General features: G+C 44.6%; 1 protein-coding gene across 6 annotated transcripts in view; it reads right to left on the bottom strand.

Annotated features, from left to right (window-relative positions):
- Positions 1-16507: 16507 nt before the first annotated feature.
- Kif13a (kinesin family member 13A) overlaps positions 16508-24841 on the bottom strand; it is a 185093-nt gene continuing 176759 nt past the window's right edge. For 5 of the 6 annotated variants that reach the window (XM_028867682.2, XM_037205761.1, XM_037205760.1 and 2 more), the window contains 2 exons: positions 22667-23455; positions 16508-18063 (listed from right to left, as the gene is read on the bottom strand). In XM_028867682.2, the coding sequence (XP_028723515.2) occupies positions 18043-18063; positions 22667-23455 (810 nt within the window). In that variant the 3' untranslated portion in view covers positions 16508-18042. Of the gene's footprint in view, positions 18064-22666; positions 23456-24841 lie in introns of those variants that run through there. The other variant, XM_037205763.1, reaches the window with a different exon arrangement.

The raw sequence follows: 24841 nt of genomic DNA, 5'->3' as shown, positions 1-24841 counted from the left end.
GGTCTTGTTTTCACGTACTCTATAACATGGTGCCTCCTCGGTGAATTAGCAGTGGCTTGTAAGGGTTCCCCAGGAGAAGCCCAGAGGCATCTGCTGAGAGCAATAGCTGACTTTAGTTTCATGCTTGCTAATACCTGAGTGTGATTGCTGTTCTTGCCCCCACCCCAGAGTCCAGGCTCAGCAGCACTGTTTGTACAAAGAAGTCGTGGTCTGTGCCCAAGACTAAGGCTGCAGTTTTGTAGAAAGGCACCAGGAGGTCACCAGGGCAGGGCCCCACTCTGCTCTTCCTGCCTTGAGGGGTGGGTATGCGTCTCCCTCGGTTCCTCAGTGGGTGGGTCTGCCTACAAAACTGTGCTTCCTCAGAAGCCAGCCCTGTGCCTTCTCTGAAGGTTTGCTTCCGGCTTCCCCACCTCATTTTCTCCATCACTAATTTTAGCAGGAAGGCTTTTGAAGAAGTATTTAAAAATGAAACAGAGAGAAGTAAACTTTCTGGAAAATTTCTGTGCTGGCTTCAAGCTAAAATAATAACGACAAAAACACAGTTCAGTGCTGCATTCTGACTCAGATCCACACCAGAGAGGCGGGCTCATTTGGTTAAGTGTCTGGCAATTTTTGGCTGACATCTTCCTCTGTGTGCAAGCAATACAGAAACACTTAGGGAGTGACGGAGGAAGAAAACAGAGAAGCCTGAGGTGAGAAAGCTGAGTTCTGACAGAGTCCCCACAAGCCACTCTGAAAACACCACTCAAAATTGTGCCGGGCCGACGGCCACCCTGACTCACCGCTGGTTGTTTACTCCGCCATAAGTCAGTCCTGCCAGCCCAGGCTGGCTGCTTGGTGATCCGGTTCAAAAGCTGCAGAGCCAACAAATGAAAGAGGAGTGAACTGTTGCGGGAATGGTGTCCCACAAGGCTGGGTGTCACTTACTAGCTTCGTAAATAATGAAGGGTTGGTAAATAATCCATTGCCAACAAAGGACCCTCCTGTCACTTCATATTTCCTAGTATTTTACATCCATGGTGCCAGACATAAACTGGATAAGTTGAGGACTTAAGTTTGTTTCCATTTATTTATTTAATTACTGTGTGTGTGTGTGTGTGTACACATGAGAACGCATACATGTAGAAGCCAGAAGACAACTTGCCAAACTCGGGTCTTCCTTCTACCATTGTAGGTCCTGGGCATTGAACTCAGGTGGTCAGGCTTGCTCATCAAGCTCCTATACCCTTTGAACCATCTCCCTGGCCCTTACCTGTCTATTGAATGGGAGAATCTATATTTATACAAAGTGTTATATTTGCTTATTTCCCTCCATAAATTTTATTTGTTTATTTATTTCCTTTATTCTGTTATTTTCCTGAGACAAAGTCTCGCAGGGCTGGCCTAAAATTCACTGTGTAGCCCGGGCTAGTTTCAAACATAACAGCAATGCTAATGCCTCAGCTCACTGAGTGCTGAGATTACAAATGTGAGCTACCATGGCCAGCTTTGTAAGCTTTATATGAAGCATTTTTTCCTGTGCATTTGGAAAGATAATTCATACTAAAATTTGTAAAAATTATCTTTTAGTGTTAAAACATTTTAATCCCTCATACATATATGCCTATGCACATGTGCATACACACACACACACACACACACACACACACACACACACACACACACACACACATTCACATGGTGCTGGAGCTCCAAAGCAGGGCATTGTACATACAAAGCAAATGCTATAGTACTCAGCTACACCTTCATTGCTACCCTTCTCTTAAGCACAATTGTCCCCAGACAGTGTACTAACTGCTACGTTAGCGGCAAACAGTAACTCACCCCCTTTTTTGGTAATCCGATCATCAATGCTTCCCCTGAGTGAGAACTGTACACTACAGACAGAATTATATGTACATACTTTGAAAACATAGTTTAGGGCTGTTAGTCTGTTAGTAGCGAGCTCACCTAGCATGCACCAGACCTCAGGTTTAACTCCTCGGTGACATGTACACACAAGGCTAGTGCAAAATAGACTGTCAAAACAGTATTCCACAAATATTAACTACGTCCCAGTCATGTCTTCTATATGTAGAAACACAATGACAACTTAGGTATTTCTGTTGATGTACTTTATTTTGACTTTGATTAAATTCTTATGCCCATAAATTCCTTGTGGAAATATGTGTGTGGCTTTATGGGTACAATCTCTATTTTTATAAATTTAAAAAAAGATTAGTACTTATTTTTCCAGGATAGTCAGGGCTACATAGAAAGACCCTGTCTCTCAAACAACAACAAACAAAAATTTATGTATTTTATTTTATATGTGTGAGTGTTTTGCCTGCATTTATATCTGTGTACCATGTGCATGCCTTATGCCCACAAGGCTAGAAAAGGGCATCAGCTCCCCTGCAACTGGAGTCACAGACAATTGTGAGACACCAGGCAGGTCCTACAGCGATATCCACTTTTTTGTTGTTGTTGAAGCTTTGTTTTTTAAAAAACTTCTAGATTTATTTTTCACTTTATGTGTATGAATCCTTTGCCGGCATGTATGTATGCATGCCACATGTGTGCCACATCTGTGTCCACACAAGTCAGGAAAGGGCATTGGATCTCATAAAATTGGAGTTAGAGATATTTGTAAGCTACCTGGGTACTGGAAATTGAAACAGGGTGCTCTGAAGCAGCAGCCAGTGCTTTTAACCACTGAGCCATCTCTTCAGCCCTCTATCTTGTGTTGAGAGACAGAATCTCTCACTAAATTGTGGCTCACCAATTTGACTAGACTGGCTGCCCAGTAAGTCCCAGGATCTTGTTTCTACCTCCCCAGCACTGATTACAAGCACTTACCAACATGCCTGGCAATTCTCTCTGTCTCTCCCTGTCTCTGTCTCTGTCTGTCTCTATTGGTCCTGGGGATTGAACTCAGGTCTTCATGCTTATGAGGCAGGCACTTTACCAAAGAAGCCACCTCCCTAGCTCGAAGAGATCTGTCTCCAGCATTTTTTTCCTCATGTATTCAGTTTCCCTTGTCCTCTGGTCTTTTTTTTTTTACACCCCCCCCCATTTTTTTTTCAAGACAGGGTTTCTCTGTGTAGTTTTGGTGCCTGGATCTTGCTCTGTAGACCAGGCTGGCCTCAAACTCACAGAGATCTGCCTGGCTCTGCCTCCTGAGTGCTGGGATTAAAGGTGTGTGCCACCACTGTCCGGCTCATCCTCTGGCCTCTTTTTGGGTACAGTTCCCTAAAGGTCTCAGTTCTTTCTCATGTCCTCTGCCTTTTCTGCCTTTTACTCTTCCTTTCCTTCATCCACTCCTCCCCCCCCCCACATGGTCACATCCAGGTAATGATTACCTGAACAGGACCAAAATCCCAAGCAATCTGTCTCAATCTTTCAAAGGAAGACAACTCAGAGGCCTAAAGAATGTGGACACACTTGGCTACTTTTGCTGTGTTTTTGCAATCCCAATTATATCATCCTTTAGTTTCCTGCCATGTTCCAAGAATATCGCATTATAAATTGTGTGTGTGTGCTCACCTCAGAACATGTGTGAAGGTCAAAGGTCAACTTGTAGAGTTACTTGTGTCCACCATGTGAGTCCTGGTGATCAAACCTAGGTTGTCAGACTTGGCAGAAATCTCCTTCATCCACTGAGCCATCTCACTGTCCCCCATCATGTGTGTGTGTGTGTGTGCACGCGCGCTGTGGAACAATCTTTTTGTACGCTATCAATATGTATTACTTTCATTGGCTAATAAAGAGCTCACTGGCCTATAGCTGGGCAGGAAGAGGTTAGGTGGGAAAACCAAAAACTAAGAGGATGCTGGGATGAAGAAGGGCAGAGTCAGAGGAGTCTGGAGTCGCCAGCCAGACACAGAGGAAGCAGGAGATGAATGTACCATGTTAATAAAGGTACCATATGGCAGATTGTAAATAAGGAATATGCGCTAACTTAAAATGTAAGAGCTAGTTAGAAATAAGCCTGAGAGCTGGGCAGTGGTGGCGTATGCCTTTAATCCCAGCACTCAGGAGGCAGAGGCAGGTGGATCTCTGTGAGTTCAAGGCCAGCCTGGGCTACAGAGTGAGTTCCAGGAAAGGTGCAAAGCTACACAGAGAAACCCTGTCTCGAAAAACAAAACAAAAAAAAAAAAAAAAAGAAAGAAAGAAAGAAAGGAAGAAAGAAAGAAAAGAAAAAGAAAGAAATAAGCCTGAGCTATTGGCCTAGCATTTGTAATTAATATTAAGCCTCTGAGTGATTATTTCAGAGTGGCTGTGGGACAGAAAAACTCTACCTACATGTGTGTTTGTAGGCAGCATATGTGAGTGTACATGTTTGCACGTGTGCTTGCACATGTGTATACAGTTATATTCCTCTATTGCTCCCTACCTTATTTTTTGAGACAAAGCTTTTCACAGAATATGGACTCATTGATTCAGTGAGACTAGCTGGCCAGTGAGCCCCAGGCTCCATCCTGTCTCTTTCTTCCCAGAACTAGGATGATGGGCATACACCACCACTCCTGGCTTTTTACACAGTTGCCATCTCCTCAACCCTCAACTCCTCATTTACTTTTTTTTTTTTTTGAGACTAGCTCTCAGTGACTTGCTCAGTCTGGCCTTGAACTTGCTGGTAGCCCGTGCATAACTTGAACTTACCAATCAGCATCCTACATCTATGGGAGTATAGATAGGTGCCACTATGTCTGGCTCCCTGAGCCAAATATGTTATTATATTACCTGTGACCCAGCACACAAAGACAACCTATGCCAAATGTGAAAATATTCCCTAGAGACAGAAACATTGTTTTATTCTTAGAGACAATCACCTGCATATATATGAATGTCCCAGTTACTCCAGTTTTGGAAACACTTAAAGAGAAATGAGTCTAGCAAATCATGTATGCACAGCCAGGCAGTGGTGGCGCATGCCTTTAATCCCAGCACTCGGGAGGCAGAGCCAGGCAGATCTCTGAGAGTTCGAGGCCAGCCTGGTCTACAGAGCAAGTTCCAGGACAGCAAGAGCAGCTACACGGAGACACCCTGTCTTGAACCTCCCCCCACCATGCTCCCCCAAAAATCATGTATGTACCCAGAGTAGCTGAATTACAAGGTAAGGCTGTTTTGAGATTACTTGTGTTAATTTGCTCGAGTTTGTGTTGGTCCTCCTCTCAGCTGAGTCCACCGGTCTCCGGGAACTCTCTAGCTAGGTAGGGTACACCAGGCCAGCCGTGTCTCTTCCCCCCAACCAGAGGAGGTTGGGAATTCTATGCTGCTTCGAAACCCACAGGAGTCCATCCAGACTGATACTGGATACACTAACTGAAAACCATTCACAAGCCATGGCTGGGAAGACTCACCCCTGGGGATGGTTGTTGATATTGACAGAGATCAGGTGTGTTTATTGACTTAGCAGCTCAGGTGGTGTTATTGTGACATCAGAATACTTCACATCAACCAAAGCCAAGGGCAGAGAGAGAGAGAGAGAGGAGGGGGGGAGAGGGAGATGCTGAGTGGGAGGTGGAGATGGAGAAGTAGGCTAATGTCTTCCTATATTTGAAGAACTATTTGGCTTAAGCTATTGTGAATGTAGCTTTTCATTTCACACAGAGAAAGCACCAGTGTCTCTTGCAAGTGGATTGATCAGGAATGTCATAACTGAGCCGGCTGTCTTCAGAGCACTCTGCTGGTATGAATAAAGAAAAGCATTGTCCTAAGCAGAATGGATTTTTTCTCTGAAAGGTTAGTCCAGAGATGAAGGTACCAAAGAAATCACAGACGTGACAAGTGAAAAGGACTGATGAAGTTCTCTGAGGCCAGCACCATGCCTACTTATGAACCTCTTCACCTTCCCTCTAAGCATGCGTGCTCTTTGGACTTTGTTCCATCTGGAAATGGAGATGTTTGGTCCTGAGGTTGGGGTGAGGGATGGTGTGTGTGTGTGTGTGTGTGTGTGTGTGTGTGTGTGTGTGTGTGTAAACCCTGTTGGTAACATGACAAAAGAAGTTCACACCAGACAGTTTGCCTTGGGATACTACTCCTTGGATAGCCTGGGGCTGCTCCAGGACTCAGCCACCAAGAATTTCCAATTTAGGGAAGTTTTTTAGCAAATTTCGCCCAGTAAGCTCTTGGTTAGAAATTGTGCTGTTTTAGACCTTTCTCTGTCTCTTGTCTCTTTGTCTCCTTTCTTTCCCTCCCTCCCTCCCTCCCTTCCTCCCTCCCTCCCTCTCTCCTTCCCTCCCTCCCCTCCCTTCCTCTCTCTCTCTCTCTCTCTCTCTCTCTCTCTCTCTCTCTCTCTCTCACTCTCTCTCTGTAAATGCCAGAGTACAACCTTGGATGTTGTTCCTCCAGACTGATCTATCTTGTTCTTTGAGATAAGACCTTTAACTGGCCTGAAACTCACTATTTTTATTTATTTATTTATTTATTTATTTATTTATTTATTTATTTATTTATTTATAGTGTGGATTTTGGGAATCAAACTCTGGCTTTCATCCCAATGCAGAAAGCTCTTTAGTCCTTGTTCTGGGGCTGGAGGCTCAGAGGTTAAGAGCACAGGCTGTGATTTCCAGAGGACCCAGGTTTGGTTCCCAGCACCCACATGGCAGCTCACAATTGTCTGTACTTCCAGTTCCAGGGGATCTGATGCCCTGTGTTGGCTTCTGCAGGTACCAGGCATGAAGGTGGTACAGAGATATGCATGCAGGCAAAACATCCATTCTCATTAAAAAAAAAAAATCCCTGTCCTTTGTGAGTGTGTTTATTGGGAATCATTGTTTGCTGTTTCTCATTTACTCATTCATTTACTGAATTTATATTTAGTCACTATTGTGTCTTATCATAGGAAAACAAGACCCAGAGGACTCAGGTTATGTCCTCAAAGTCAAAATTTGATGACTTGATCAATGGACATTATTTGACTAAAATTCTAGTATTTTTAATTTTTTAAAAATAAAAAAAATAATGTTGTGTGTTTGTGCCTTTTTTGCATGCAAAGGTCAAAAAAGGACTTTGGATGCCCTGGAACTGCTGTTACAGATGGTTTTAAGTTGTCATGTGAGTGCTGGGAACCAAACCTGGGTCCTCTGGAAGAGCACCAAGAGCACCTCTTCACCTTTGAGCCACATCTCCAACCCGTAGAATGTGTTTTTATTTTGTTTGCTTTGAGTAGTTTCTAGAGCTCTTATTATTTGGGACCAGAAAGATGGCTCAACATAAGTGTGTTGCTCTGCCAGAACCTGTAAACAACCTAGATGCCCATCAACTGCAGAATGGATTAAGAAAATGTGGTACATATACACAATGGAGTACTACTCAGCAGAGAAAAACAATGACACCATGAAGTTTGCAGACAAATGGATGGAACTAGAAAATATCATCCTGAGTGAGGTAACTTAAACCCAGAAAGACAAACATGGTATGTACTCGCTCATAAGTGGATATTAGATATAAAGCAAAGGACAATCAGACTGCAACCCACAGAACCAGGGAGGCTACATAGCAGGGAGGACCCTAGGATGACTGTGGCTTATAATAAGTTTTGGTTTTACTCAATCACTGGGCAAGCCTCAGTGAAACATTTCACTATTAGGATAAGAATTTGTACTGTATCAAGTTGATAATAGAAAAAATAAAAAAATAAATAAAAATGAAAAAAAAAAAGAGTACTGCTCTGACAGAAGACCTGAGTTCAGATCTTAGCACACACATTGGGCAGCTCTAAGTCCAGCTTCAAGGGATCCAACACTTCTTCTGGTTTATGAGGACACTGTGGCCAACTTCAAAAATGTACACACAGACACAGAAAATCAAAAAAAGAAGACTGAGCATGGAGTCTAGCAGCATGAGAAGGGGGCAAAGGCAGGCAGATCTCTATGAGTTTTAGGCCATCCTGGTCTACATAGAGAGTTCCAGGACAGCCAGAGCTACATAGTGAAACCTAGTCTTAAAAAAAAAAAAAAAAATCAGGGTTGGGGATTTAGTTCAGTGGTAAAGTGCTTGCCTAGCAAGTGCAAGGCCCTGGGTTCGGTCCTCAGCTCCAACAAAAAAAAAATCTTTTGTTTACTTTTTAATTAAAAGAATTTCCTTTTTAAAGTACTAGCTCAAATAGTTGTTTGAGTGGGATATCTGCAAAGAGTTAACACTTTGTCTTTGCTGAAAATGTTCTTTTCACTCATTCATAAGGTTTTTGTTTTGTTTATTGTTCTTGTTTTTGTTTTTTGATACAGGGTTTCTCTGTGTAACAGCCCTAACTGTCCTGGAACTCGACTCTGAAGACCAGGCCAGCCCTGTGGAGTTGAACTCACAGAGATCTGAGATCTGCCTGCCTCTGCCTCCCGACTGCTGAGATTAAAGGCATGCGCCACCACTGCCTGGCCATTCCTAAGCTTTTAACTAACTGGGACCTGAATGCAGGTGGATTCTCTTCCACACTAACCATGCCTGCTTCTTTTCTATATTTTCCATCACTTTATCTTCTCATGCAATGTTTTGAGTACTTTCTTGTAATTTTTCCTTTTTTAAACACTAGCTCAAACAGATGTTTTAGTTGGACATTTGTAATGTGTTAATTCTTTATCTTTGCTGAAACGTTTTCATTCATCCTTGAATTTTTAACTAACTAGCACCTAAATTGCAAATGGATACATTCATGAGGGATCCTGTACCACCACAGCATCCCTCTTACTGGAGGTTTGAGAGGTCTGTTGCCAGTCCAGGAGTTACTAACTTACAGCTAATCCTCTCTGGATAACATTGTTTTTCTTTTGCTTTTGAGACAGTGTCTTGCTATGTCCACCTGGTTGGTTTTGAACTTGGTAATCATGCTGTCCCATCCTACTGAGCACTGGGATTATAGGCATGTGCCATCACTTCAGGAATCTGAATGCCTTGAATGTATTTTACTTCCCTTTGATGATTGGAGATTTCATACAATTCTATCTCTTTGGGGATTTATAATACTTCCTTATCTAAGAACACATTTCTTCTCTTGGTCCGGAAGTTTTCAGTCATGATGGCTTCTCTCTTTGCTTTTCCTCAATCATGTCTTCTGATATTTGTGTGTATGTAGTCTTGCCAACCTTGTCCTTCATCTCTCTTCCATAGCTTTTCCTCTGTTGTTGTTAGTGTAGCTCAAGCTGGCCCTGAACTCATGGCAATCCTCCTGTCTTGGCCTTTCAGAGTGCTGAGATTACAGGTGTAAGCCTGCTTCTTTTCTCTATTTTCCACCACTATGTTCCCATGTGATTTTGTTTGTTTGTTTGTTTGTTTGTTTTTCGAGACAGGGTTTCTCTGTGTAGTTTGGTGCCTGTCCTGGATCTCGCTCTGTAGACCAGGCTGGCCTCGAACTCACAGAGATCCGCCTGACTCTGCCTCCCGAGTACTGGAATTAAAGGCGTGCACCACCGCCGCCCAGCCCCATGTGATGTTTTTGTAATTTTTCCTTTAACTCAAATAGTTGTTTGATTGGGACGTCTATGAGTGAATTCTTTGTCTTTGCTGAAAGTGTTATTTTCACTTCTTCTTTTTTTTTTGTCTTTTTTTTTTTTCAGAGCTGAGGACCGAACCCAGGGCCTTGCGCTTGCTAGGCAAACACTCTACCACGGAGCTAAATCCCCAACCCCTTCACTCATTCTTGAATTTTCAACTAACTGGACCTGAAGTGCGGGTGGATACTCCTTCAGTATCTATCTGATTATTAATACAGTCATTCATTTTTGGTTCTGTTTTGGAATATGGCTTGGTGACAGCTAAAATCTAAGCCACCCATGAAGAAGGGTACGTCATTTACACCAAAAGTGGTAAACCACAGGATGACATGCTTTGTAAGCAGGGCAGGTGCATTTGTTTGGTACCAGCAAGCCCCAGACTTTGCACAGTATCTATTCACTCAGCCCAGGGGCTTTCAATTGCATGGTCTTCAGAGGTGGATACTGCCATTAGGCCCACTTTGCAGGCAGGGAAACGGACTCTTAGGCTAAATATTTGCCAACATCGGAGAAGACCATAGTGAGGGGAGTGGCGGTTTGGAAGAAGTCTGTCTTCATTAGAATCTGTTAGCTGACCCCCTGCCACGAGATGGCTGCGCAGGTAAGGGTGTCAGGACTTATGACCTGAGTTCAATTTCTGGAACTCACATGGTAGGAGAGCATCGACTCGTGCAGTCTGGAATTCACTATGTAGACCAGGCCAGCCTTGAACCCATAGAGATCTGCCTGTCTCTGCCCCCATCCCCCAAGTACTGGGATTAAAGGCGTGCACCACTACGCCTGGCATTATCTTACTAATATATCTCCCTTTTGTCTTTCATGGGAATGAGGCTTTCTTTTCCATCCTGGACTCATTCACTTTGTGGAATTTGGTAAACTTTGCTTTGCCCCAGGTTTTCAGCTCTGTAACTTCATTGATGGTGCCTTCCAAATGTCTACAGGTTCTCCGCGATCTTTAGAAGGAATAGTCATTCCACTTACCTTTCCCTTCAACAGAGCCAGACATAAGAATCTCACTCCTAATCCGGAGTGCTCCTTCCAGCATGAGGTCATGGAAGGTATCCTAGCTTCTGTCTGCTCTCTTGAGCTACTCACTTACTTCAGGGAAGCGATCTCTGTGGTGCGAGGACATCTAAGCACTATACAGAGGCCTGCCTGATGAGGAAGTATAGCTTGCCAGCTGTGTGGGTGACCATCCTAAAAATGTCTCCTCCTCCTCCTCCTCCTCCTCCTCCTCCTCCTCCTCCTCCTCCTCCTCCTCCATCCTTCAGAAAATTGAGGCTGACTGTAACCTCACAAGGCTGGAGCCAGAACTTCTCAGACTTACATACTTCCGGAATCTAGATCCATAGAAACTGTGTGAGATGGGGCTGGGCAGAGAGGTGAGCTCCCGTAGCATGCGTGATTCCCTGGGTCTGGTCCTCAGCACCACAAACACAGGAGATGGTGGCGCATGTCCATAATTCTAGTACTTGGGAGGTAGAGGCAGGAGGGTCAGAGAAGTTCAAGATCGTCCTTGGCTACACAGTTGAGTTTGGAGTCAGCCTAGGATACACGAGTCATTGTTTCAGACACAAAATAAATTGTGTAAGATGATGTTAGTTGTTACATTGAACCAATAACCCAAGGATAATCCACTACGTCACTAATGTACTGCACTGGTTACAAATGTATAACATAGCACACACAAGGACTAGCATTAAATGCAGGTAAAACCGCATCTTTGTATCAAGGTAGCCCCAAGGGCAAGTGGTAGGGCCGGTAGCTTTCACATCCTCATCGGAGGGCAGTTTCTCTTAGCCTGGCAGTTGTTGTGGCCTAATAGTCTAACTCTGGTGTTAACTAAGTAGGCCTGTCATAGTTGTGGTTAACCACACGCTGCAGAGATTGTGCTGATTCACAAGGAGGGTTAGTTTAACCAATCACACAGACCTGGAGCTTACTTGCTCACTTAAAAAAATTATTAAAAATCCAGAAAATTGGCTTGGCAGTGGCCACCCCTTTAATCCCAGTACCCGGGAAGCAGAGGCATGCAGATCTCGTGAGTTTGAGGCCAGCATGGTCTAAGGAGTAAGTTCCAGGACAGGCAGGCCTACACAGAAGCTCTGTCTTGGAGGGAAAAAAATCCAGGAAATTGGATCTGCTGATCCTCAAACTTCCTGCTGGACTAGGAAGACAGTGACATACAACCTCTCCTTCTCCCTCTTCTTCACCTCCTCCCACCTTCCCTCCCTTCCTCCCTTCCTCCGTGTGTGTGTGTGTGTGTGCGCGCGCGCGCGCGCGCGCGCGCACACACGTGTCTTGAGAAAGTTTCTCTATGTAGCCCTCCCTGGCAGTTCTGGAATTAGTACAGTATAGTACAGTAGATCAGGCTGGCCTCAAACTCGGACATTTTCCTGCCTCTGCTACATCCAGCTTCTCTCTTTTTCTTGAGACAAGGTCTTACTCTGTAGCCCTAGCTGGACTGAAACTCCTGTGTACCCCAAGCTGACTTACACCTCAGAACAGTCTTCTACCTCAGTCTCTCAAATGAAAGCATTATGAGCTCAAGCCATTATGCCTGAAATTTCAGACAATCTCAAGCAAGTAAGCCGGCTCAGTAGGTAAAGGTATTTGTCACCAAACTGAGGACCTGAGTTTGAGCCCAGAATCTACATGGTAGGAGAAAAATGCTCCAGCAAGGTGTCCTCAGACTTCCACACATATGCTCTAGCATACATGTGTAGACACACACACACACACACACACACACACACACACACACACACACACTGTGGGATGCTTTGTATGCTGTGAATATGTGTTACTCTGATTTGTTGATAAATAAAACACTGATTGGCCAGTAGCCAGGCAGCAAGTATAGGTAGGATAAATAGACAAGGGGAATTCTGGGAAGGGGAAGGCTGAGTCAGGAGGAGATGCCAGCCTGATGTCCAGGGAGCAGCGTTTAATAGCACACAGGTAAAGTCATGGAACATGTGGCAACATGTAGATTAACAGAAATGGGCTGAGTTTAAGTGTAAGAGCTAGTCAGTGGTAGGCCTGAGCTAATGGCCAAGCAGTTTTAATTAATATAAACTTCTGAGTGATTATTTTATAAGCAGTTGTGGACTGCAGGGCCAGGCGGGACCTGAGGAAAACTTTTAGACACACACACACACACACACACACACACACACACAAAATAAATAAATATAAAAATAAAAACAGCATCTCCATGATTTGACTTGGGCAGAAGTTTAGGAGACAAAGCCCCAAGTAACTCTTCAGTCATCATAAACACCATTTCCAGGTGTTAGAACTGAAATAGCTTGCCAGACATGGTGGTACACACCTTTAATCCCAGGGGAGAAAGATGTAGAAGGGTCTGTGAGTTCCGGACAGCCAGGACTACATAGAGAGACCCTGTCTCAAGAAAACAAAATAAGTGACCAAAAATCTAAAAAGCTCAAGACATTAGGGTACTGTGAGGTCAGGTGGTTAATATTATGATAAACCCAAACCAACTTTTTAATTGCCAAGTTAATCTTATATAGTCTCTCAGAAACTTTAAAAACTTACCTTTTTAAACATTACTTTTTCCACCTATGAATGAGAATTCCTAAAACAAAGCTGTGTCTACAGACTGACTGATTGGAATTTCAGTATTGTGGAGACACTGGAATGTTGAAGGTCCAAAGGCTAGTTACCTTATCTTGGGCTAGTTCTAACCCTCTGGGACAGCCATTCCTTGCCCACCTCTGAGTCTGAACAAACATCCTGTGACTAATAGAAAAACTTTTAGACATCTATTAACAGACCACTAGCTTCCACCAAGCCCAAATCTAAAAATGTCATCAGATGGCATCTTGGGCCTATAGAAAAGCTTCTCTCTTGCTGTACCTGCCTCTCTGGTGTACCCACCAATGTGTTTTAAACTTGCTTCAATTTATGACTTTCTCTGTCTGTAAAACTTCACAAAATGACTTTCACACTGGAACATGGAATTTGGAGTAACCTCAAAATGTCTCCAGAATAAACTATCTCTTATTCCCTGTAAGATGAGAGCTGTTGGTTTTTTTTTGTTTGTTTTTTGTTTTGTTTTATTTGTTTTTTTTTTTTTTTTTTTTTTTTTGCACCAGCACAAGATCCATTGTCCTATCAATTAGTCTCCCAACATCTTCATGACCTATCTGTCTCCCAACATCTTCATGAACAAGGCCCATGAAGGATTCCAGAATTCCTTTCTCAGCATGAAGAAACCTCCAAGACTTTGGGCTCAGGTTACAGTGACTGAGGCACAGCCCATGTCTTCTGGAAAGCTGCAGTCTTCTACATGAGGGCAGTTTGCAAGGACACAGGCACCCAATGAGCCTCCAGGCAGGAAAGAATTGTTTTACTGAGACTACACAGTGGTGGGTGAGTGTCTCAGAACACAAGGTGTGCATGTGTGTGTTTGTGCATGCGTGCAAGTGCATGTGTACATGTATGTATTCGCAAAGAAGTTAGATTACACCTGTACACATCTTATCCTGGAAACAATAACAATTGGTTCTCAACCCTGTATTCCTTTTTCCCTCCCCTCAGAGGTCTAGAGACATATGACAAACAGGTTAAATTTAGACCTTGGGGTTTCGTTTTCATTCATATGCAGTCTGTGCAAAAGGTCAGGTCTCACCTCTTGCTCTTCCCTGGCATCTTCTGGATTTGTCTTCCCACGGGCAACAGGGACAGTGAGCTTCAGGACCTCTGCTGAAGAGGCTGTTGCCCTTGGAACTGGTAGTCTTTCTTTAGACTAGGAGAAAACCTGACATGGATTGTATATTACAGATTTAGTGGGTTTTTTTTTTTTTTTTGGTTTGTTTGTTTGTTTTGTTTTGTTTTTGAGACGTGGTCTTGCCATTGTAGCCCTGGCTGACTCTGAACTTGCTGTGATCCTCCTGCCTCTGCTTCTCAAGTGCTGGGATTATATGTATGTGTCACATGCCTGTCTTCACCTTTTCTTTTTTGTTCTTAATCTGTGAGATGAGCTGTCATTACAGAAAGATGAGTGTCATTGATACTACTGGGCTGAATGAATAAAAAATCTTTCTATCCAGTTGTATCCCAGAATCATACTCTTGTTGGCATTTACTCCAAAAGGCAGTAAGGACTCTTGTTCAATTACATCTTCTTTCAAGATCTTTTCGTGGGTGCTGGAAAGATGGCTTGGTGGTTAGAAGCACTGGCATTCTTCCAGAGGACCACAGTTGGAGTCCCATCACCCACATGGCCTCTCTCAGCCTTTGTAACTCCAATGTCAGGGCTTCCTCTTCTGACCTTCTGGGGCACGGCATGCATGTGTGCACTTACATATATGCAGGTAAAACACCCATACACATATATTATGTAAGTCAAGATCTGGTCACTACATGACCAGAAAGCTTGACTTTTTAAGTAAAGTTTAATCATATAAATAGATAACTAGTGTTCTAAAGCTCCAATAGTGTCTTTTAAAATAATTGTTGCTTGGGGCAGTATAATTTAGAAGATAATGTCTGTCTGTCTGCATTTAAATTTTGTTTTTAAGATTTATTTTATGTATGAATTCTCTACTGCATGTACACTTTAGGTCAGAAGAGGGCATCAGATCCCACTAGAGATGGTTGTGAGCCACCCTGTGGTTGCTGGGAATTGAACTCAGGACCTCTGGAAGATCAGTCAGTGCTCTTAACCACTGAGCCATCTCTCCAGCTCTCTCTTAGAGGTATTTTTATAAACAGTTATTTTTTTTTTCCATAAGTCAATGCTGCTGTCCCCGACGTTTTTACAGGAGCACTAGGGATCTGAACCTGGGTCTTCATGCTTCAACACCAAGCACTTTGCTGAGTGAGCAATCTCCCCAGCGCCCTAAACTGTTTGAGTGTTTACTAATAGCTCACATAACTGCTTTCTTCCCTCAGCCTACTGTATAAGATTTAAATGAGTTTTTCCAGTCCCTTGGTCTATTTTCTCCTGGAGGTCCACATCAGGCACTCACTGATGTAGAGAGTTTTGGCTCCATTTCCTGGAAACTTCAAAAAAGCTGCTTTCCCACAAAGACTTGGCAAGGACATCTTTAAGCACTGGTCCACAGGTGGCGGCAGGTCCTGCAATCTGTGGTAAAGATTTGTTTGAGACAATTCATGTCCTACCTGTGCCAGAAGCCCCCTGAATTGCCGGACAGTCGGCAGTTTGTCATATCACACCACACACTGCCGCCCTCTTCAAGCGGAGCCCCTCTAGGCCATGCTATCGGGCAGAGCACAAAGGGAGGAGGCCAGCAGAGATGTGGGTTGAACTCCGGCTTTGCCACAACTCCATTGCCGACCTCTGCCTTGGCTCTCCATTTACCCAACACTTACTAACTCTGGCGTCCATAGCACCTGTCAGGTGAGATCAAAGTATGTGCCTAGGACAGTACCTAGGTGACACTAAGTCCTCAATGAATCAATGACTGTCAGTAGGCCTCACTGATGCCATCACCACAGTGGTATGTATGCAGGCGAATACAATACACTGGACTTGAACTTAATAGCATGTGTGGGCATGTAGCCTAGAGGACAATCTTGGTGTCACTCCTCAGACATTGTCCACCTTGCTTTTTGAGACAGAATCTCTCACTGGTCTGGGATTCACTGATGAGACTAAGCTGGCTGGCCAGTGAGCCACTCCCTGAGGCTGAGATTACACATCGAGCACCACCATGCCCGGCTTTTTAATTAATTAATTAATTAATTAGTTAGTTAATTTTTATTTTGGTTTTTTTGAGACAGGGTTTCTCTGTGTAGTTTTGGTGCCTGTCCTGGATCTCCCTCTGTAGCCCAGGCTGGCCTCGAACTCACAGAGATCCGCCTGGCTCTGCCTCCCGAGCGCTGGGATTAAAGGTGTGCACTACCACTGCCCGGCCCAGCTTTTTTTTTTTTTTAAATGTGGGTTCTGGGTATTGAACTCAGGTCCCCAAGCCTGCACAGTCAACACTTTATCCTCTAAACTCTGACCCCATCCCATGGTAATGTTATTAAGAACAGACAATCTTTTAAAATCTGAATTAGACAGTTTGTATTCTAAAACACACACAAATCTGTACCAATTAAATACAATAAAGTTGAAAGGGAATATAAATTACAGCTTTTCTTTTTGTTTTAGACAGATGGTAGTAAAATACTACAGTCAGCTCACTAGACACACAAAACAGCAGCTTTTCAATAAAATCTCCCGTATCTCCCTCACCAACGCTAAGAACTTAAAAACAGTACAGCAGGCTGCACACATGCTCTCACTTTCTCTCACAACACACGTGTGGCTGTACACGAGGTCCACTGCACAGGCATCTACAGAATAAGTACATAAAATTGTCTGTAAAAATCTGCACACACACTCCTACAATGTCTCCGCTTGCAGGAGAGTTTGAGAACGAAAACTAGGACAACAGAGTGGTCCGTATTCAACCCCCCTCAAACCAGGTGGCGTGCAAACCGATGAACGCGATAGCTCAGTCCATCTCTTCATTGTTTTCCAGAATCAAGCAAAAATGGCAAAACCACACCACAACGGAATCTACCAATCTGAAACAAATTGATAAAGAAGCCCCCAATCTAGACTCCTCCCCCAGTGCCCCTCCCCCACTCTTGGGACAGCTTCGGTTTGCTTGTTGTAATACTGCCCTGTGCATTCCACCTGCTTAGATGGGTTGAACGGGGTATGGGAAATGCTAGGCGAGAGAAGGAGCCCCAGCCACTGTCAATGGTCAAGATCAAGTCAGCAGGTATCAGGCTAGGTGGAAGACCAAAGGTTATATACAGCCGTTTCTCCGTGTGCTTAGGAAGTGGGGCAGGGAGGAGGGTAGCGCACGGCTGGGTAGCCAAGGGTAGTATGGCACCAGACTGGAAGTGAGATTATGCACTCACACAAAACAAGAGTGGACAGCAAAGACGTTCGGTCTCATAGGAGTTCTTTGGTTATAAAGAACAGCGCCTGCAACCTTTTCTGTGAAGAGGGATTCAGAACCTCATTCTTAGATAATGAAATATTTTTTTCATCTGCTCTTGTCAAAGCAGTCATCAGGTCGCTTTGTAACAAAGTCCAGTACCTTGTGATTTTCGACAAATCACTTTTATCTGCATTTTAATGTGCAGATATGTCTCTGAACAGACATACCATAGATACACAATTCACATACATAATATATATTATTTATAAAAAAAAAAAAAAACAACAAAAACAATCGGAGCATTGACTCCAGAGCCTGCAGTAAGAACGGATTAAAAATGTACAAGAATAAAGTTGTAGTCTGTGGAGGTCTTTACACAGTGGGGGCTTGGAGGAAGTGTGAAGGAAAATACTGCACTCAGGTAAGATTTCCGTTCTCTTCCTTTCTGGAAAGAGCAGAGGCTGTGATTCTCTGTGAGACAAAGTGCTGCTTCTCCCCTCGGGGAGGGGAAGTGCAGGACTCCCCCATGCTGGTCTGAGGTCGAGCGGGGTCACAGCAGTCAGATGATGGGGTGTGTACTGTCCCGGGGTGGGACCCGTGAAGCTGCCGAGCTGTGGCCTGCAGATGCATGGCTGTCTCTTACCAAGTGGCCGAGGCTTCCTGGAATAGAGAGGCTGGTGAGTCCAAGCTCCTTGTCCCCACCTCCCCACCACTCTACAGGGCCCATGCTCCAAGGGGCTTTCTGAGGGGTCAGACCAGACTGACTTCATTATGGAATCTCAGAGAACTGGGTGACGCATCTGTGGGAAGTGGTCCATGTTCTAAGTGATTTCAGGATTAAAACAAAAAAAGTTTTAGAGAAAAAAGGCTCCCAAATAGATTTTTGGTTTGGTTTCTTTTCTTTTCTTTTCTTTCTTTGAGACAGGGTTTCTCTATGTAGCCTTCACAGCCCTGGAACTCACCCTGTAGACCTGGCTGGTCTCGAACTCACAGAGATCCGCCTGCCTCTGCCTCCCGAGTGCTGGGATCAAAGGCGTGCGCCGCCCTAAGTACTTGGAGTTGCCCCTAGAACCTCATGCATGCTAGACAAACACTATACCACTGAGCTACACTCTCGGTCCTTTAAACAGCTGTTGTCGTATATGTGTATTTATGGTATATGGGTGTGTACACACATGTACTTCATGTGCCTGTGCATGAGGAAGCTAGAAGAGACTACCGAGTGTCCCGCTCTATCGCCTTTTGATTTCTCTCTCCCACCTCCCCACCCCCCTCAGGTCTTAACAGGTGAACATGAAACCAATTCAGACAGGCCAGCCGGCCAGCAACTCCAGGGCCCGCCTGTCTCTGCCCCTCAATATTGGGATTATGGACTTCCCCAGCCATGCCGAGCTTTTATATGGGTGTTGGGGACTCAAGCTCCAACACTTATGCTTGCATATCAAGTGTTTTTTTACCCTCTGAGCCATGCCTTCAGCTCTCAAATAGACTTACATTGTCAAAACACCTTGTGAAAATCAATATACAAACTGGGGTTGTCGCTTATGGGTAGAGCAGTGGCCTCGCATTCAAGAGGCCCTAGACCCAATTCATACTGCAAACATAACCAACTCCAATATAGCAGACACCCTAACGTAAAATATTTTTTGCCCTTGTATGGTATTTGCACATTGCACTTGTGAGTGAGGGTACTTGTACACAGGTGTGTATGGAGGCAGAGTTCGGCGTCCGGTGTTCCTCAGTAGAATTTCACCCCATCTTCTGAGACAGAGTCTCACTCTGTAGCCCTAGTTGGCCTGGAACTCAATATGTAGGCCAGGCTGGCCTCCAATCCACAAGAGATATGCCTGCCTCTGTCTCCAGAGTGCTGGAATCAAAGGTGTGCTCCTCCATGTCCGACTTTTTAGGTGGGGGCTGGGTGTCTAAAGTCAGTTCCTTGTGCTCATGTAGCATGCACCTCAGCATCTGAGTTAGTTCCTCACACACACAAAATTCTTTTTGAAGAAAAAGAATTGTCAGTCAAGTGGGGTAGAGCGTACTTTTAGTCCCAGAGCTTGGGAACAGAAGACGGTGGATCTCTGTGAGTTAGAGGCCAGCCTGTAGTAAGTTCCAAGATAGCCAGGGCTATGTAGATAGACCCTATCCCAAAAGAAAGAGGGGGAGGGGCTGAAGATGGCACAGTGGTTAAAAGCACTGAATGCTCTTCCAAAGGACCTGGGTTCGATACCCAGCACCCATCTGGCAGTTCACAACCATCTGTAACTCCAGTTTCAGGAGGTTCTGGTGCCCTCAGAGGGCACAGACATACATTCAGGGAAACACCCACTCACATAAATAAATAAATCTTTAAAAAAAAAAAAAAGGAAGAAAGAAGGAGAAAGGAGGGGAAAGGGGGGAGAGAGAGAGAGAAAGAGAGAAAGAAAGAGAGGAAGGAAAGAAAGAGAAAATTGCCATGCCATAATGCCATTATTCTAATGCAACCAACATTTCTGTTTTTTTTTTTTTTTTGTTGTTGTTGTTGTTGTTGTTTTGTTCCTGGAGCTGAGGACCGAACCCAGGGCCTTGTGCTTGCTAGGTAAGCACTCTACCACTGAGCTAAATCCCCAAACCCTGTTTTGTTTTGTTTTTTTTTCTTGTTTGTTTGTTTGTTTGTTTGGTTTGGCTGTTTTTTTCGAGACAGGGTTTCTCTGTGTAGTTTTGGAATCTGTCCTGGAACTCACTCTGTAGACCAGGCTGGCCTCCAGCTCACAGAGATCCTCCTGGCTCTGCCTCCCGAATGCTGGGATTAAAGGTATCTGCCACCACCGCCTGGCTGCAACCAATATTTCTGCACATTATTTATTTTAGGATTTTGAGGACAGGGTCTCACTCTGTAGTGCTGGCTGGTCTTGAACCCTATACACCCCTTCTGTCTCGGCTTCCTGAGTAGTTACAGGTGTGCACCCGCCACCACTCCTGGTTTATCTTACATTTAAGCCAAGCTCTTCAGCAAGGACTCAGTATTCTAGGATGTTTCACAATGAAACTCTTCCTTCTTGCTGTGTGCCGATCCATCAGGGCAACAAAGACTATATCCTCTCTTTCCTTTTCAACAAGCCGGGCTTCTTACAATGGGACCTCGGACATCCTATCTCCTCTTATGATATCTCTGGGGTTTGGGCAAACTTCATGTCCCCTGCTCCACTCCTTACGAAGCTGAGCCTTGGGGGGTGGGGTGGAGCAATTCCTGAGGGTGAAGCAATTTGGCTTCTCCATAGTCCTCTACAGATTATTTAGTATTGAGAAGAAAATCTAACTCAGATCTAACCAATTCATCAAAACAAACAGGGCTGGTGATCACCTAGCATGCAGGAAGTCCTGGGGTCCATCTCTGCCACAGTAGATGGTAGCACATGCCTGTAATTCCAGCATGGGACAGGTGGAGGAGTCAGGGGGATCAGAAGTGTGAGGTCATCCTCACATCTAGGGAGTCTAAGACCAGCCTAGGCTAGAGACCCTGTCTCAAAACCAAAACACAACAAGAACAAATGAAACAAAAGAAAAAAAAAATCAGACTGGCGTCAAGATCAGTGTGAAGGACATGGAGGACTTGGCACAGATTCACATCGGCTTGCAATGCGCAAGATGAACAATGAGTTTCTGAGTCTGTGTTCCTAGCCACTAGCCCTCTTACACAGGGGAGCTCTTTTCTGACTTTAGCAGACTTCCCCTACCCAGGCAAAGGGCTTCCAGATAGTAATCTAGCACTTTGGAGGCAGAGGCAGGAAGTGTGAATTCCAGAGTTCCAGGCCAGTAGTAAGCACAGAATTTCTGAGTGCACTGTCTGGAGCTGTGGTCCAGAAGGCTTGGGGACAGTGACAGTGTGCCAGCAAAACCGGGAGTGGCACCGTGGGTGTGGCTGTCCTATCTTCCTTCACCAGGCTTTGGTGCTTCTGGCCTGTCTGGTAAACTCTGTTTTGCTGAGTCTTGATGTGTCTGTAGCTTACACAGGCATAGGATTAAAAAGGAAATGTGAATTGGAAGAAATGACAATACTTAGAAGTTGAAAATCTACCTATGTATTCTACTTTTCCTTAAGGAAACCCATTTTGCTCCAGTGTGGAAAATTAAACAATTCTGTAAAACACCCAAAGCCCAAAGTTCAACTGCTCTGGAAATATGTGCATTTCCACCTAAGGGCACCAATGTTTAAAAGGTCAATTCCACTCTGAAAATTTGTGTTTTTTCCTCGTATTGTAACATCTCTGAAAATGTTCTGTGTTTCTCAGTTACTGATAAATTTTTTTTTTAAGTTTTTCGAGACAGGGTTTCTCTGTGTAGTTTTGGTGCCTTTCCTAGAACTCACTCTGTAGACCAGGCTGGCCCAAACTCACAAAGATCAACCTGCCTCTGCCTCCCAAGTGCTGGGATTAAAGGCGTGCGCCACCACCTCCCATCAGATAATGTTTTATGGTGCTGGGGACACAACTCAAAGCCTTGAACATGCTAGGTAAATACTCTACCCCTGAGCTATACTAATCTAGCCCACTTTGTGTGTGTGTGTGTGTGTGTGTGTGTGTGTGTGTGTACACGAATGAATGAACGCCACAGGGAAGGTCTTCCTCTATCCCTACCTTCTTCCTTATTTTGTTTGCTTGTTTTGAGACAGGGTCTTATTATGTAGCCCGGGCTGTCCTGGAACTCCATATGTAGATCAGGCTGGCCTTGAACTTACAGAGTTCCACATGTCTCTGCCTCCAGAGTGCTGAGATTAATGGTGCACCCTACCACACACAACTAGCCACCTTAATTTTTGAGACAGGATTTCAGTGAACTATGAGCTTGATGTTTCTAAACTAACTAGCCAGCCAGCCAACCCCCGTGACCTGCCTCTCTGCTCACCTCCCTGCCAAGAACTGGAGCTACAGAGGCAAACCACTATGCTTAGCTTTTACATGGGTGCTGCAGACCTGAACTCAGGTCCTCATGATACAATACTAATGGAGACTATGATAACCAATGAATCACAGAACTGATGAAATATGGTAGACACTACCAGATTGCCTTGAGTGAACCAATAAATAAACACCCGAGGGAACACACATGAAGATTGACTGTTGAGTCTGACCTGACTCTGCAGTGGGACCCATCTTCCTAATCACAGAGGTCAGATGAAGCTCTCCTGTAAACCTCACTGTGCTGAGAAACTCTGGTGGACTGGTGGCCAGTAAGCTGTGCTCACTGAGAACACGGAACCCAAAGGGCCACTTCTGGGAATGATTACCTGTTCCTTCTCTATCTTGGAATGCAGCTGGTCAGCATCTGGGGGTCCATCTGGGACGCTTTTATGGTCTGTTTCATTTGGTAGCTCCCTCCTTCCAGAGGGTTCTCCAACAGAACCACCTGTCAAACCATCAAAGTCTTTGCCATCAGACACACCCATGAACTCTGTGAAGGAATGGTCCTCCAATATGTTTGTAGTGTGTTCTACAGTCACCTCTCCTGGGCAGAATTCTCTGGCTAGTTGGCCATTTTTGCTGGGGCCAGCATCCAGTTCTGAACATGAAGCAGTCCTGCACGGCATTCTGGAATTTTTCACAGGGATGCTCTGGGGTGATGCATTCCCCTCGGGTAAGGCACTGTTTTCCTCGGGTGGCACGGTGATTGTCTGATCCTTCCCCAAGCCTCTTTCTACTTCCGCAGCCTCTTTATTTGAAGCTGGTCTGAAGTCAGGCGCAAGTGATGGTCCAGCCTGCTCACTACACTCAGCCTCCTTTGTCGAGGTGGCTAGCTGGTCCGAGCTGTCGCTGGAAGGGACTGCCATGTCAGACAGAGTGGCATTGGAGGCACTGTGGGAGAAGTAGCCACTGGTGAGGCTGCTGGTGGTGGGGCTCCGAGACACTGCTTTCTCCGAGACACTCGAGTCTGTCAGGCCCGCTTTAGAAGACCACTCCCTGTTCTCCAAGCTGGCGTTGTAAACACTGAAGTCAGCAAACTCCACGGGCACATAAGGCTGTGTGTGCATCAGCTTCCTGTTAATAGCTTCCAGCTCATTTTCCTCCTCTTCGGAGTCCTGCAGAAAGGAAGCCAAAGCCAGTCATTAGCTCTTTATAGCAACTGTCTGATTGAGACATACTTCACTTTGCTGGTTAAGGCATTCCCATCCCATGTTCCCCCCTCTGGTTCATCTGTTTCATGTAGTTGAGGCTAGCTTTGAATTCCTTATGTAAACTGGCCTTGAGTGCTCAATCTTCCTCCCTTACCTCCCAGAGCAGGGAACTATGGGTATCACTCACTAGACCAAGCCTCTCTTTCTTAAGGCTAGGCAAATCTTGTCATCTATGGCAGTAAAGTATCTTCTTCTCAGAGACTTGTGAATAGAAGCACATTGTTGCCTAGCAGGAATGCACTGATTTCTTCTGTGTTTACTCAATGCTCAGTGGAAGGCCATCCACCTCTGGTTTAAGAAAAGGAACTGATTGAAGGACAAATGTTAGCTGTGACATTTCCCCTCTTCTCAGTCAGTGAGAAGAGGCATGGCCTGCCTGAGGCAGAGCAGTGACCTTAGTTTGGTCTGACAATCTTCAAGCCAGGGAAGCAGAGTGCAGGAGATCCAGGCCCTCTGGCCAAGTTTCTGAACTCATTTATGAGGCTAGAGAAAAGTCCAGAACTCTGTACTCTGTATTTCACTAAATGTTGTAACACAGAAACATGCTAACAATTCATCAATGGCTGCTTTCCTGGGTCTGTGAGGAGCAGAGAGAGGCTTGGCTAGGAAACAAGGAAGGCAGAGCGTGAATAGGAAGAGAATTCTCCAGCATTAAGTTGCTTGGGAACAGGCAAAGATTGGTAAATATACAAAAGCGGTTATCAACTCAGGCTCTGCCAAACACATGATACATTTGTTTTGTTTTAAATTTTCTTCTTACAAGTATTTAAGATTTGTTTTTTTAATCTGTTTATTTTATGTATATGAGTGTCATGTACGCTTGCGAGTGTCTGTGTACCACGTGGGTGCCTGCTGCCTGAGCAGGCCAGAAGAGGGCATTGGATCTCCTGGAACTGGAATTACAGATGGCTGTGAGCTGCCATATGGGAACTGAACTTGGGTCCTCTGAAAGACAAGTACTCTTAACTGCTGAACCATCTCTCTAGCCCTGTATCTTATAGATACTGTTAAGGACAGTTAAAAAGCATTATTAATGTATGTATGTATTTAGAGGAAGTGTGTGTGTGTGTGTGTGTGTGTGTGTGTGTGTGTGTGTGTGTGTGTTTGCACTTGCACACCACAGCCTATACATGGAGGTCAGAGGACAACTTGTGGAAGTTGGTTTTCTATTTCTACGGCAAGTCTCAGGGATCAAACTCAGGTTGTCAGGCTTGACATCAAGCACCTAACCTATTAAACTATCTGTCTTGCTAGCCTGATGTGTTTTTTTATATGGAGTGGAAAAATAAT

This window comes from Peromyscus leucopus, chromosome 5 (genome assembly GCF_004664715.2).
Source record: "Peromyscus leucopus breed LL Stock chromosome 5, UCI_PerLeu_2.1, whole genome shotgun sequence".
NCBI lineage: Eukaryota > Metazoa > Chordata > Mammalia > Rodentia > Cricetidae > Peromyscus > Peromyscus leucopus.
This window is presented reverse-complemented; position numbering and strand designations above follow the sequence as displayed.